This window comes from Oncorhynchus mykiss, chromosome 2 (genome assembly GCF_057628025.1).
Source record: "Oncorhynchus mykiss isolate SJ-2025 chromosome 2, ASM5762802v1, whole genome shotgun sequence".
Taxonomy (NCBI): domain Eukaryota; kingdom Metazoa; phylum Chordata; class Actinopteri; order Salmoniformes; family Salmonidae; genus Oncorhynchus; species Oncorhynchus mykiss.
In genome coordinates, this window is record NC_143023.1 from 30,553,071 (window position 1) to 30,569,118 (window position 16,048).

At 44.9% G+C, this 16,048-nt stretch overlaps 1 protein-coding gene across 2 annotated transcripts in view; it reads right to left on the reverse strand.

Annotated features, from left to right (window-relative positions):
• Window positions 1–19: 19 nt before the first annotated feature.
• The window catches only part of LOC110486940 (SH3 domain-binding protein 5), a 38,673-nt gene continuing 22,644 nt past the window's right edge, over window positions 20–16,048 (reverse strand). For both annotated transcript variants that reach the window (XM_090196400.1, XM_021558814.3), the window contains 6 exons: window positions 7,873–8,037; window positions 7,524–7,654; window positions 6,497–6,539; window positions 6,015–6,234; window positions 2,609–2,893; window positions 20–2,179 (listed from right to left, as the gene is read on the reverse strand). In XM_090196400.1, coding sequence (XP_090052526.1) covers window positions 1,962–2,179; window positions 2,609–2,893; window positions 6,015–6,234; window positions 6,497–6,539; window positions 7,524–7,654; window positions 7,873–8,037 — 1,062 coding nt within the window. In that variant the 3' untranslated portion in view covers window positions 20–1,961. The remainder of the gene's footprint in view (window positions 2,180–2,608; window positions 2,894–6,014; window positions 6,235–6,496; window positions 6,540–7,523; window positions 7,655–7,872; window positions 8,038–16,048) is intronic.

The window sequence follows — 16,048 nt, forward strand, 5'->3', positions numbered from 1 at the left end:
GAAATGAACAAAGGCTTACTGCAGTGAACAACCCTTTTAATGGATTATTTTCAGAAAACAGGCACATTAAACTGTGAAGACACAATGGAAAGTTACTCTAACATAATGGAAGAAAACGGCTATGACAGGGACTGTTCATGGTCATATCCTTATATTCCACAGCGGAGGGTGACAGATAAACATCGATACATTACATTACATTTGTACACGTACAGTACATACATAGACTGGAGCGTTCACAATAACAAATAGACTGCATACGCTTGTGCAATAGCTTGCTTTTCTCATAACTCAGTGACCAAATACCTTTCCCATGTGGCCATGGAGCATAAGGAGACCAGGAGAGGAAGCCAATTGAACACTATTTGAGACAGACGACGAGACCTCTAACATCTGACAGTCTACTGTGTGCCACTTTAGCCAATATGGATCTACAACTTACAGGAGCTGATACTGTCCACCAGAAACCAACACTATCAACTATTCTGTCAGTTTCCACAAAAGACCTCGTCATTCTTCACCATCATCAGTTTCATTGTCATCCAGTTTCACTTTCTCCTCAATATTGGTCCAAGACAAAAACCATCCTCAGATTCTGAGAATTACCTGGCTGGCCATTTTCATTCCGTTACAGGGAACTCTATGTGATAGTGTCCATGGGCAGATGTTGTTATCTAAAGTTCTGTCCTTGCGCTATTGCTCAGTTCTTTAGTGTTACCGTCCGTGGGTGGACGTTGTCCCTCAGTACGCGGCCATTGGGGATGCCATGACAGGGAGATGGATGGAAGGAGAACTAGATGGTTGACAGTGTCTGGGGGCCCATTTCCCTGGCACCACATCAGTGTGGTGCCGATGAACCACAGGATGGAGGGAGCCAGGAGGAAGAGAGGAGGGGAGGGTATATCTACTGTAGCCTCACCCCACACAATTATTCTACTCTTGGAATCGATTCCAAGTCCAGCTTTATGTGTACTGTCGGCGAGATGGATTCGCAGATCACTGGGAAGTGAGTTGAGCAATAGAATACAGTTCTTTTAAGTCCAATTCTGAAGACCCCTATTGAACAAATGCACGGGCTGTCCGAAGAGATGCCAGCCAGGGGCTGGTAGTGTGTGTTTGGTCTCCATGGTAACATGAAGCAGTTGCCATAGGCTCTATGCCGTACACAGGATTACATAATGGTGAGAGTATTCAAAAATCAACTATCTGTGAGACGATATAGCAGAGTAATATTACAAGTCATGAGGGTTATTCACAAAACTTGAACTCCGTAAATGTACTTGTTTCTTTTTATAAATCCTGACTTTAAATCCTGGCCTGATGCATGCTCTTCGTTTACAAAAGCATAACACAGATTGCTGTCAATGTTGTGTATTTTACTATTTTCTGTATTGGTAAAACAGGTGGCATCAAGTTTTATAAATAATCCCCATTTCTAATAGTCGAAGCTAGGAGTGCATTCTTTCATTTACGAACAACAGAATCACATCTTGTCTGGAAGTGCAGCTCCCTCTCAGGGAGAATATCACAGTAAAAATAACACTGTTTATCCCATTTCCCCTCATATACCATGGGCCCCCATCCATAGGGCGTTAGCCAGCACGGTCCTTAATGTGTGTGGAGTTCAGTAGGGAATTATGGGAAGCCAATCTGACTGAGGAAGCTATGGGTGGGATGTCAAAAGTTGAAAGGTCCTTTCTATAGGAAGTGGTGGTTTCATGACATCACCAACCCTGGGTTTGGTCTTAAGTCTCTTCATCATCATGATCCATAGGAACTGTATATACACTGACCATTTAGTTCATAGTGTCTCATATTGAGCCACTTTTTATTCACTTAGCCAGTATTAGTTCATTAGTTCATGGGGTAGTATGGAATGTGTGTGTGTGTGGTTACTGGTAATACAGCATGTTGGCACACAAAGCCAGTGATGGGGTTAGCTTGTGGATTAGCTTTCCTCTTCACACCCCGTTGATCAGGACCACAGTTTGGGTGGGGGTCTGGGAACGGCTTTGACGTTCGCGCTTAGTGTTCTTGGAGCTGACGTTGCGCGAGCATCGAAGAGACAGGAAGCTGAGGCGGACCTCCAGGCCCGTGGTCTTGTTGGTGTTTGGGACGGTGGTGCTGTTGTTGTTTACAGTATTGTCCAGCTCACCCTCCGCTCCCTCTGCTCGGTCACCTGAAACACACAGAGAGGTATGCTGTGTGAGCCTGGTGATCGAGATAGATAAAGTATATTGGGAGTCCGCCCCCCACCCCCCACTGTGTTACCCTTTCTCACTGGTCCAAAACTTTCCGCAGGCTCTTAGGGACCCAGTGGAGATTAGGATTTATCCCCCAGCAGTACTGCTAACCTGTGCCTCTGCACCTGCTCTGGTCTAAGCACTAGGCAAGCTGTCACTATGACTAATAGGTCTCTCCTCTGGCTCAGGTGCAAGTCAGACAGGAAACAGAAGACGATATGTCTTACTGAAAATAAACACACACCATCAATCTCTCTTCTTTTTCACCTGTCTGCATATGTACACACTACCTCATACAGTATGCACACACACTCTCTAAACCCAGCTCTCCTTTTTTACTTTTTTGGCCGCGCGCACACACACACCTCTCTCCAGGTCACACTCAGGTGATGACGCCCCGCTACACTCGCTGCGTGGTCCCAGGACCGGCGAGATAAGGCCAAAGTCAGACAGCGAGACTGGGCTGGGAAGGTCCAGACTGCAGGGGCGTGAGGAGGGAGCAGGGGAAGAGGAGGGGCAGGGCGAGGGCAGGTCCTGGGGGCTGTTTGGGGAGTGGGAGGAGGAGACCAGGCTGCAGGTGGAGCGGGTCTCTGAGTCCTCCTCTGACATGGCACTGCTGCAGGTCTCATCCTCAAACGACTCGGACGTCACTGCAGAGACCGAGGGGAAGAGTGGTTGAGATGTAACAAGCCTTTACTGTACAACTGAGGAGTGCACATGCAGAGCATCAATGTGGCATCCACTAAATAAACAAATACACACAGTGAGTATAGAGTATAGAGAAAGGGAGTAGGAAGAAAAAGCAAACGAGGGAGACAGACGGTGGGCAGAAGGGGGAGAGAGACTTCTTGAAATACTGCAGCCATACTTTACACTGAAAGAGAGAGTGTAAAGACACAGTACTTCAAGACTAATATGAGATCCATTTTCTGTGTTGGGGTCAAAGTCCTCAAATTCCAACATGGATGGCGAATGAAGGAATGTTTTAATGACCTTGAACTATGTTTACTGCCATCGGACAGTTTGAAACAGACACTTTATATGTAGGTAGTACAGACACACTGCTCATTTATCACTCTAGTGTTAATCTGCTAAATTGTAACTATTCGCTGCGATGGCCTATTTATTGCCTTACCTCCTCATGCCTTTTGCACACAATGTACAGTGCCTTGCGAAAGTATTCGGCCCCCTTGAACTTTGCGACCTTTTGCCACATTTCAGGCTTCAAACATAAAGATATAAAACTGTATTTTTTTGTGAAGAATCAACAACAAGTGGGACACAATCATGAAGTGGAACGACATTTATTGGATATTTCAAACTTTTTTAACAAATCAAAAACTGAAAAATTGGGCGTGCAAAATTATTCAGCCCCCTTAAGTTAATACTTTGTAGCGCCACCTTTTGCTGCGATTACAGCTGTTTGTCGCTTGGGGTATGTCTCTATCAGTTTTGCACATCGAGAGACTGACATTTTTTCCCATTCCTCCTTGCAAAACAGCTCGAGCTCAGTGAGGTTGGATGGAGAGCATTTGTGAACAGCAGTTTTCAGTTCTTTCCACAGATTCTCGATTGGATTCAGGTCTGGACTTTGACTTGGCCATTCTAACACCTGGATATGTTTATTTTTGAACCATTCCATTGTAGATTTTGCTTTATGTTTTGGATCATTGTCTTGTTCTTCCAGAATGGTCCTGTATTTGGCTCCATCCATCTTCCCATCAATTTTAACCATCTTCCCTGTCCCTGCTGAAGAAAAGCAGGCCCAAACCATGATGCTGCCACCACCATGTTTGACAGTGGGGATGGTGTGTTCAGCTGTGTTGCTTTTACGCCAAACATAACGTTTGGCATTGTTGCCAAAAAGTTCAATTTTGGTTTCATCTGACCAGAGCACCTTCTTTCACATGTTTGGTGTGTCTCCCAGGTGGCTTGTGGCAAACTTTAAACAACACTTTTTTTGGATATCTTTAAGAAATGGCTTTCTTCTTGCCACTCTTCCATAAAGGCCAGATTTGTGCAATATACGACTTTTTGTCCTATGGACAGAGTCTCCCACCTCAGCTGTAGATCTCTGCAGTTCATCCAGAGTGATCATGGGCCTCTTGGCTGCATCTCTGATCAGTCTTCTCCTTGTATGAGCTGAAAGTTTAGAGGGACGGCCAGCTCTTGGTAGATTTGCAGTGGTCTGATACTCCTTCCATTTCAATATTATCGCTTGCACAGTGCTCCTTGGGATGTTTAAAGCTTGGGAAATCTTTTTGTATCCAAATCCGGCTTTAAACTTCTTCACAACAGTATCTCGGACCTGCCTGGTGTGTTCCTTGTTCTTCGTGATGCTCTCTGCGCTTTTAACGGACCTCTGAGACTATCACAGTGCAGGTGCATTTATACGGAGACTTGATTACACACAGGTGGATTGTATTTATCCTCATTAGTCATTTAGGTCAACACTGGATCATTCAGAGATCCTCACTGAACTTCTGGAGTGAGTTTGCTGCACTGAAAGTAAAGGGGCTGAATAATTTTGCACGCCCAATTTTTCAGTTTTTGATTTGTTAAAAACATTTGAAATATCCAATAAATGTCGTTCCACTTCATGATTGTGTCCCACTTGTTGTTGATTCTTCACAAAAAAATACAGTTTTATATCTTTATGTTTGAAGCCTGAAATGTGGCAAAAGGTCGCAAAGTTCAAGGGGGCCGAATACTTTCGCAAGGCACTGTATATAGACTTTTTTTTCTACTGTGTCATTGATTTGTTTATTGTGTTATTGGCTTGTTTATTGTTTACTCCATGTGTAACTCTGTGTTGTTGTCTGTGTCACACTGCTTTGCTTTATCTTGGCCAGGTCGCAGTTGCAAATGAGAACTTGTTCTCAACTAGCCTACCTGGTTAAATAAAGGTGAAATAAAAAAATAAGTCTACTAAAAGACAAATCATCAACTGTAGCATATTGCTGTTTATGTGGGTTAACGCGCAACAGCAATAACCTTAGCAAATAGCGGCGGAGTGGGTCAGACAGCAGTAGGGCTCTGAGGTTGCCATGGAAACATCATCCCGCAGCCCATAATGCAGGACATTAGAAAGTGGATCAGTGAGTGACACGCACTGCTCTGAACATCTACTCTTTTTCATCTGACTACAGTTGAGCCTCAATCTCATCACAGTGTGTATCTTCAGCACTTAACTGATTCGGGATGAAGCAAATTAAGCACTGTGTGTCCAATGACCGTTGTTAAGTTGTCATATCATGGGATCTTCTGCAAAGTAAATACAGGCATTTAAAAAATCTGGAATTTCTTATTAAAGAAAATTGAATGAACAGACTTCTTTGAAAGAACACATTTAGAATGTATTGTACAGTATTTAGACACCAGCGCAGGGCAATAAAGTCAACTCCAAACAGTCTGCGCCTTTAAGGTTCCAAGTCTAGGAAAAAATTATAGGAAAACATTCCAAGAAAACAGGCAACCCTCTTAGGAGCCGGACACCATCTTCATGACTTTTCTTAGAAAACATCAAGACCTCCCTGCACAATGCCAATAACAGCGTTTTCTAGGAATTCCTACGAAGGTTTTGAAGAACAAGTCAGAAGGAGAGTCAACAGGGTGTTTATGTGCCGTACCCAACTACTAGTGAAAAGTAGGCGCGGCTGGCTGTTTAGCCTCACTATGTAGGACAGCTGATCCAAGAACAGTTTCTGCAGTTTTCAAGCGCAGAAATGAAATGACCAGAACATCATGTAACATCACTGTAAGTGTACTCACTGGAGATGCCATCCGACTCCATCTTGAAGCTGGCAATGTCATCCACGGCGACACTGTCGCCATCGGCGCCCACGCCCCGCCCCCGGGGGCCCATGGCTGAGTTGCGTCGGCGTTCGTGGATCTCGTCTGAGATCATCTCGAGGTTTCTCAGAGCTGTCTTGTACCCTTCTTTGGCCTGGCTCAGCTTGGCCTGCAACTCATCCACATTCTTCTTTAGGTGCTACAGACGGACAGAAAGGGAAAGTACACACACACACACACGCAAAGGCAGAAGATGAAACCATCATTGCCATAAATGGTTCAGACCTGAGATGACATGGCAATATGTTCAAGGTCAAAGTTTATTTACCTAAGTCACATTAGTAAAGATCTAACCACAGAGCAGAGTCCACAATAATAAGACAGTAAGAATCTAAAATACTGTACCTTTAAAAAGGCTGATAAAGGCAGGCAAATTACAGTGTAGTGTAGTGCACACATACCTCAAGCTGTAGGTAGTACTTTGCCTTCAACTCAAAGTAAGGTCTGTGGGAGGAAGGAGGGGAAAAAGAGGGAAGGAGAAAGATTAGAGGCAATGACAACTCGGAATAGCTCGGAATAGCTCTCACCAAGGCAACGGGGTGCGATATAGAGCTATCACATTAGATGAGCTGACTGTGGAGAAAGGATTAGACAGAGCTGAGGCAACACTGACAGGCTCAGTCCCAACACTCTAAAACGGACTATTTTCTCATCTCATCTCCATGACACTTAATAGGTAAGAGGACCGGCTAGGTTTCAACCATACTGATTACACATATCAAGTACATGATCTGTGGTCATGACGGAAAGGAGACGAGGGAGCTTTTTAAGGCTGTATGGATTCACAACAGCCTCAGTCTCTCAAGTTAAGGCGGGGAAACATTAGAGCCCCCCTACTCTACACCTTACACTCCCTCCCCAAAACAGGCCTCCAGTCTATAGAGTTTTGTAAAAGCCTGACAGCATATACTAACCAGCACACCGCCGCATTGTCTCTCTTTGTGGTGCTCGGAATAAAAACAGCCACTACTTCATCATCAAAGGTCGGAAACGACTCCCTCAACCCACAGGAGGTTGGTGGCACCTTAATTGGGGAGGACAGGCTCGTGTTAATGTCTGGATCAGAATCAGTGGAATGGTATAAAATACATTAAAAGCATGGTGCCATTCCATTAGTTTCTCTCCAGACATTATTATGAGCCGTCCTCCCCTCAACAGCCTCCACTGTTGCGCGCACATTTACCTTTTGCACATTTATATTCATTTATTTTGTTCATTGACCTTTTTCAAGCTACTGAAACATCTGCGTCGTTAAAGATCAATGTCTTGGAAAAGGTCACTGTTGACAAATAAACATGGGTGTGAATGTGTGAGTCGCAGACCATTCGGTAATTGACGCAGTGGTCGTATCAGGTTCACTTTGACTTCTCGGTCTTTTAACTGTGGTGCGGTGGAGTTTGGGTCGCAACGCAGTCATATGGGACTCACTTGGACTTGTTGATGGTGCGTTTGAGTTTCTTCTCCAGCTGTTTCATGCGGCCCATGGCTGCCGTGTACTTGGCTGCCGTCTCCTTGTGCACCAGCTCACTCCGCGTCTTTGTATGCTCCGCCTCCATCACCTGCAACAGCCAATCAGAACTCAGTCTGGCAGCTACACAGAAATGTGACAACGTGACTTCCTAACTTGCGAAGCATCAATTTCCATCCACATTATGCCTTTAACCTTTGAATAGTAACATTCAGGTGTCAAATGTAGGTTTGACAGACAGTCATGTTGCACTAATGCAATTCACAGCACCCCATTACCTCCTCCCCCTCCATGCAGTACGGTACTCACCCTCTGGGTGGCATGGTTGAGCATCTCCTGCCAGGCTGAGTCAAACTGCCTGGTGTCCTCCTCCAGGAGCCTCTGCTCTGCCAGGGCGATGGTCTCCTTGGCCGCACGCAGAACCTCCGTGGCCCTCTGGAAGTCCTGGGTGGCTCTCTGGGCCTCCAGCTGAGCCTGGGCAATGGGTAGAGAGACAACATGTCAGATATGCACTGAGATCAGCCAAAGAACCAGACCTTCACTGGGTCTCCTCCAGAATCATCTGCACAACAGATGGGATGAGACCCTACCAGACATACTTCATGACTGGGTCTCTAGCAGAGCCTGGGCAACGAGTAGAGTGACAGCCTGCCAGACGGGCACCTGAAGAGGCCATGACACTCTGCCGCCAGCCAAGTTCTCTGTCACCATAAAATATTATCTGGGCCATGTCTGGCCATAGGGGTTGAACCCCTGCCCCTACTGGCAGCTGGCCAATGCCCATAATAGGCCAAATCCTTGATCTGTACACCTCAAGAGAACTCTTTCCTCTTGCAGGAAATTAACGATGGGATCTTCAGTCAAGAAATGACTATATCCAGTGTCTCTATATAACTACAATGTAAGCACTTCTCCTCATAAAATGCTGTTTTTAAAAACAAGAGACACACAAAACCTTCAGCTCAAACATTGACAGGAATAAACCAAATCAGCTGTTGAGTCAGCATGGAAAATAGCAACTAGGCGTAATAACAAACAAGGCCACCAAAGGTCCTTGTGACTGACTATGGAAACTCGCCAAACTGTCTTATGGATAAGATGTTCCTAACATCAAAATGACTAATTTCGGCGAAAACACAGAAAGGTCATGACGTATGGTTGTGTCTGTGTGTGTGTGGGTCTGTCTGTGTGTGTGGGTCTGTCTGTGTGTGTGTGGGTCTGTCTGTGTGTGTGGGTCTGTCTGTGAGTGTGTGGGTCTGTCTGTGTGTGTGGGTCTGTCTGTGTGTGTGGGTCTGTCTGTGAGTGTGTGGGTCTGTCTGTGTGTGTGGGTCCGTCTGTGAGTGTGTGGGTCTGTCTGTGTGTGTGGGTCTGTCTGTGTGTGTGGGTCCGTCTGTGAGTGGGTGGGTAACAAGGCTGAACCTCTTGTTTTCCTATTGGTATCTATTGGTTCTCTCAGTAACATCCACCTTTGTTTTAAAACATCCCTCCCTACCCATTCTGAATGTTCTGTTCTGAGGTCAACCAAAACATCGTAGACTGCTGCCAGAGAGAACATACAAGTATTACCCCTTTACTCTCTGTGCATATTTTAGCCCAAACGGGTCACTTAGTAACAGATAGACTCCAAAACAGTTCCCTCATCCGGCCTCTGTTACGATAAGGGACAGTACAAATCGGAAGCTTAGACTTCTTGTTTGTGTTGCCATAGCTGCAAAGCTAATCCTTTTCTTATTTATCCACTTTTCCTCTCTAATCTGTCAGTCATAGCAATTGACAGAAACCCCCTGTAGCTAGCGCTAATACCCTAAGCCCCTCTCTGCTCTGTGGGTACTAGTAAAGCATAAACTCAAGACTTTGCCCCAAACCCACCAATAGCGTGTCTAGGGAAGGTGATTTACTGTATCTGTGTGTGCACGAGTGTGTGTGCACAAGTGTGTGTGCACGAATGTGTGTGCACGTGTGTGTGTGTACACGAGTGTGTGTGCACGTGTGTGTGTGTGCACGAGTGTGCATTTCCTGTAGAGGTTAAATATCATTCCAACGTTTTACAGTAAGGAGGATAAAACATTACTGATCTGCCAAAAACAAAATACCAACTGAACTATTGTTCAGTTAAAGTAGTCTGACTAGTTTGGGAGGAAGTGAAGGTAGATATACACTGACTCCTTGGCTGCAAGCAACTTATGAATAAGTCACAGCAGAGAAAAATTCAAACAGGATCTCATGTGACTAGAGATTCCTCTGACCTAATTTAAGTGAGGAACACATTGAGTCACCCCAAAGAAAACAAACTTTAATGAAGTGATCATGACCTATGGAGCAGTATGTGGTATACCTCAAGACCCTACTACACAAGGATCTGCAAGCCAAGATATTCAATTTTTTTAGACAACATCTCATTACCTTCTATGGTAATTTGATTAGCCTTCCAAATGCCAACTCAGCACCAACTAAACAACCTCTGCCTTGTGGTGATCACACAACCCATTCACAGACCTTCTCATGACATGGATGGGCAGGTCATGCACATAGAGTGTTGGGTCCAACCACATGCTAACCTATGTCTATCACTTCACTGTATGGACGAGTCATGAGTTTGAATGCCTGGGAATTAAACCGGGGCCTCTCTTTCACAAAATGATTTGGCATGTTGTTCACAAGACTTACAACCGACGCATGCTCTCATTCAGACAACTCTCTTCCTCTTTCTCCCTCGCTCCGTAAGCACATTCAGTGATCTCCTTTAAAATCACTCTGCATCATTGTTTCCCCACTAACCCCAACAAGCAGACTCCATGCTGAGAAAACATGCCCCACTCCCAGGAACACCCTGTGTGCATCCAGTGTTGTCCACTTAGTCTGATGCAGAAGGAATCACCTCTGGAGAAAGGACTTTTCACCAGACGATAACGTCCAACGGCTGACTCAGTTCATAGAAGTAATACTGCAGTGAAGCATAATACTGTACAGCACAATGTTCTTTGTGCATCTATCGCTGTCTTTAATTGACTTCAGCAGGAATCCCTCCGAGATAGCAGGCTATTCATAAGGAAGGCAACAGGACTAGTCTGCAGACTGGCAGATACAGAGGCTATTTAGTGGCACACTAACAGTGCATTCGTAAAGTATTCAGACCCCTTCCCTTTTTCCCAAAAATGTTACGTTACTGCCTTATTCTAAAATGGATTAAATACATTTTTCCCTCATCAATCTACACACAATAACCCATGTTAAAGCAAAAAAAAAGGTTTTTAGGGATGTTTTCAAATGTATTTAAAATAAAAACAGAAATACCTTATTTGCATAAGTATTCAGTCCCTTTGCTGTGAGAGCTTTAAAATTGAGCTCAGGTGCATCCTGTTTCCATTGATCATCCTTAAGATATTTCTACAACTTGATTGGAGTCCACCTGTGGTAAATTCCATTGATTGGACATGATTTGGAAAGGCACACACCTATCTATATAAGGTCCCACAGTTGACAGTGCATGTCAGAGCAAAAACCAAATTGCATGTCAGAACAAATTGTCCGTAGAGCTCCGAGACAGGATTGTGTCGAGGCACTGATCTGGGGAAGGGTACCAAAACATGTCTGTAGCATTGAAGGTCCCCAAGAACACAGTGGCCGCCATCATTCTTAAATGGAACTCTTAGAGTGGCCGCACGGCCAAACTGAGCATTCGGAGGAGAAGGGCCTTGGTCAGGGAGGTGACCAAGAACTTGATGGTCACTCTGACAGAGCTCTAGAGTTCCTCTGTGGAGATTGGAGAACCTTCCAGAAGGACAACCATCTCTGCAGCACTCTACCAATCAGGCCTTTATGGTACAGTGGCCAGACGGAAGCCACTCCTCAGTAAAAGGCACATGACAGCCCGCTTGGAGTTTGCTAAAAGGCACCTAAAGACTCTCAGACCATGAGAAACAAGATTCTCTGGTCTGATGAAACCAACTCTTTGGACTGAATGCCAAGCGTCACATCTGGAGGAAACCTGGCACCATCCCTACGGTGAAGCATGGTAGTGGCAGCATTATGCTGTGGGGATGTTTTTCAGCGACAGGGACTGGAAGACCAGTCAGGATCGAGGGAAAGACGAATGGAGCAAAGTACAGAGTGATCCTTGATGAAAACCTGCTCCAGAGTGCTCAGGACCTCAGACTGGGGCGAAGGTTCACCTTCCAACAGGACAATGACCCTAAGCACACAGCCAAGACAGCACAGGAGTGGTTTCAGAACAAATGTCCTTGAGTGGCCCAGCCACAGCCCGGACATGAACCTGATAGAACATATCTGGAGAGACCTGAAAAGGGCTGTGCAGCAACGCTCCCCATCCAACCTGACAGAGCTGGAGAAGATCTGCAGAGAAGAATGGGAGAAACTCCCCAAATATATCCCCAAAGGTGCTTCAACAAAGTACTGAGTAAAGGGTCTGAATACTTATGTAAATGTAATATCAGTTTTTTATTTTTAATACATTTGCAAAATGTTCAAAAAATCTGTTTTTGCTTTGTCATTTTGGGGTATTGTGTATAGATGGATGGGGGGGGGGGGGGGGGGGTTTAATACATATTAGAATAAGGCTTTAACGTAACAAAATGTGGAAAAAGTCAAGGGATCTGAATACTTTCTGAATGCACTGTATAAATGTAAATAAACTTCTGCCGAAGTCGATGCCTCTCCTTGTTCGGACGGTGCTCGGTGGTCGACGTCACCGGTCTTCCAGCCATCATTGATCCACGTTTCATTTTCCATTGGTTTTGTCTTGTTGTGTATTTAACCCTCTGTTTCCCCTCATGTCCTTGTCAGAGATTGTTTTTGTTAGGCTCGTGGTTTATGGATTGGTGCGCGACAGGTTCTTGTACCCACGTTTATTTTTATTATGTACTTTGGTTTTGGAGTTTTTGTTTTACGCTATTAAACTACTCCATTATACCAAGTTTGATTCTCCTGCGCCTGACTTCCCTGCCACCTACACACACGGCATGACAATAAATATATAAGTACATGTATTAGTATTTAATAGTGTTCTGTTCCTACTGTATACTGCAGATGAACAGAATTCCAACAGAGAGACTTCTCACAGCAGGCCTACTGCTGTACACCTGCTCCACTATAAATGATTGGCAACCCAGCCCTTCTCCTTAATCCATCTCTCCTCTGCCTACTCCTCTCCCCCATCACCAGTTCAGTCCTGCTGCCACCGTTATCCATCATTCTATTCTTTTCAGTTTACTCATCCCATCTTTACCCTTCATGTTCAGCTGCACAGTGATGGTGTAAAAAAAATGTTTTAAAAAAAGAACTGTCCAGCCAACATCAAGACTAGAGCATAATTTCTCAAGACACCTTTCAAAGCTGGGCCTCTCAGGAAACTGATAACTGGAGGGAAGAGGGAGAGATAGATGGTTTATTAGGGAGGATGGGGAGAGGAGGCATTAGTCTATTTATTCAGCACATTCCATTGAATTGTTGTGTTGTTATTCACTGTCCTCTCCAAGGACTGTAAAGGACTGCGGTTTCAAACTTTCCACCGGTGTATATTTGGCCTCTATAAGGATGGTAATACCACATCAGCTCTGCATTTCCGCTGCAGTTTCTGTCTATATAAATAGATCATAAGGTCTACTACTTCTCTCCATCACACAGATACTTCATAGGTCCTTGTAACAGGGATTTCCAGGTGATCAAAAAGGAGAGCGGACATTGATCAAATCAATTACAAATCAATCCGGTTTATTACAAGTTGCATCAGGGAGACGCCTCCGGAATAGGAGCAGAGAAAATGTCTAACTATATGAATCACACAGCACCTAATGCTCTGTAAACACCAGGGGGCTTGTAGGAAGTCACAACATCGGATGCTACAGAATCACACAGTGTCACAGATCCATTATCAGTGTGTGCTCGAATCCTGTCTGGACTTTACACAACATTCAACACTTGGCAGACATTTGATACAGGTCAAAGGTAAGATCATCAGTACATAGTTACATCAGATAATGATAGAGTAACAGGTGCCAAACGGCTTTATTAAATATGGTACTTAGACATTCATGGTAAACTCCTTTTCCCTTCCCCAAGGGAATGCTTTGGTCTGCATCTCCCCACAGATACAATCTACTGCAGCCCTCATCCTCCACATACAATCTACTGCAGCCCTCATCCTCCACATACAATCTACTGCAGCCCTCATCCTCCACATACAATCTACTGCAGCCCTCATCCTCCACATTCAATCTACTGCAGCCCTCATCCTCCACATACAATCTACTGCAGCCCTCATCCTCCACATACAATCATGTTATTACATATCAATCCATATCCATACCACACAGTAACTCAAATACCCCAAAATAATTCATCAAATCATTTCCCATTACAGCCCTACTCGTATTTTAAATTAAACAAGCACCAACGCGTGCACACTCAACTGTAAGTAAAGTAGAACTTCATAATAAGACCACACTTTCTCTTTGTGCATAAGAAAATTGGATCCCGCTCTACACAGCCTTTAAATCATTCAGAGCTGGCGCTCTTCGGCGCCCTAACAGAGTATTCATTTGGTTAACCGGCACATGTTCAGATAAACATCTCGTTGCTACATATTCACGCTTGCCTCCATGGCTGCATGCATGTAAGAGAAGCTTTGAAATATAAAGCACTCCTATAATCTTCATGGCATACGTTTGACAAGACGTGCCAAGACTTCAAAGACCAGAGAGTTTCAGCTAAACATTTCTCCGCAGACTATCAACACTGGAAAAGTATCAGCCGTCAAAGAGAACACAGCCACGGCTATGTTCCACGAGAAGTAACTGATTTAATCGATCTCCCCAGTTAAGCAGGGCAATTCATCTTGGTGTAAAGGGAGTGAAATTGAGTGAAAAGGGCCTTTTCAATTGGAGGTCAATGATTTACAGTCAGATAGTAAACATGCATCTCTGCAGTCAGTCACGCTTCGCTGGCCTTGGCCTTAATTGTGTCCCAATTGAGACTGTTCATTTTGCTGTGAGACACAAACAAATTGTGACTGGCCTAGATATGTCAGAGACCCACAGAGTTAATCCTGGAGAAGTCGTTATACTGCACATGACTCAGGGAGAGCTCGTCTTCATCATGCTTCACGGTCTGATGCTACAACAACCTAGAAGCTGTACATCGATCAGGCCAGTCTGAATGTTACCTCTGAGGCAAAGTGAAGGAGCAACAGTGTTCAGACACAGACATGGAGATGCAAGCCACTTGTTCCAAGTGGTTGCCTAACCATTGCTTAACTTCAGTGTTCCAGTCCACGTCTAATGTGCTGAAGCACCACGTGTAATGAACAGCTGCCTCTTGGGTTCCTCAGCACACTCATACGATGTTCCAATTTCAGGTTCCAGCCTGCCCCTTCTGAGAGAGACACACACACACGCACACACACACACGCAGCTGTATTGAGTCATTGTCAAGCTGAGATGCCATCATTAAAGCAACTCCAGTCCTGCTTACTGAAGCAGTGATGTAACCAGGGCTGACCAGCATCAACATGCACCACAGGCTGGACACTACAGGACAGGCTGGCCGCACACTTCCCAGGAGGACAGAGCATGGCTCCAGCACATGGCCACAACCTTGTCTCTGCTCCCCCTCGCCATCCTTCCCTCCATCCCATTCTAGCCCCCATGTCTAGAGGTCGAACGATTATTTTTTATTTTATTTCACCTTTATTTAACCAGGTAGGCTAGTTGAGAACAAGTTCTCATTTACAACTGCGACCTGGCCAAGATAAAGCACAGCAGTTCGACACATACAACAACACAGAGTTACACATGGAATAAACAAACATACAGTCAATAATACAGTGGAACAAAGAAACGCCTATATACAGTGAGTGCAAATGAGGTAAGATAAGGGAGTTAAGGCAATAAATAGGCCATGGTGGCGAAGTAATTACAATATAAAAATTAAACACTGGAATGGTAGATGTGCAGAAGATGAATGTGCAAGTAGAGATACTGGGGTGCAAAGGAGCAAGATAAATAAATAAATACAGTATGGGGATGAGGTAGTTGGATGGGCTGTTTACAGATGGGCTATGTACAGGTGCAGTGATCTGTGAGCTGCTCTGACAGCTGGTGCTTAAAGCTAGTGAGGGAGATATGAGTCTCCAGCTTCAGTGATTTTTGCAGTTTGTTCCAGTCATTGGCAGCAGAGAACTGGAAGGAAAGGCGGCCAAAGGGGGTGTTGGCTTTGGGGGTGACCAGTGAGATATACCTGCTGGAGCGCGTGCTACGGGTGGGTGCTGCTATGGTGACCAGTGAGCTGAGATAAGGCGGGGCTTTACCTAGCACAGACTTGTAGATGACCTGGAGCCAATGGGTTTGGTGACAAGTATGAAGCGAGAGCCAGCAAACGAGAGCATACAGGTCGCAGTGGTGGGTAGAATATGGGGCTTTGGTGACAAAACGGATGGCACTGTGATAGACTGCATCCAATTTGTTGAGTA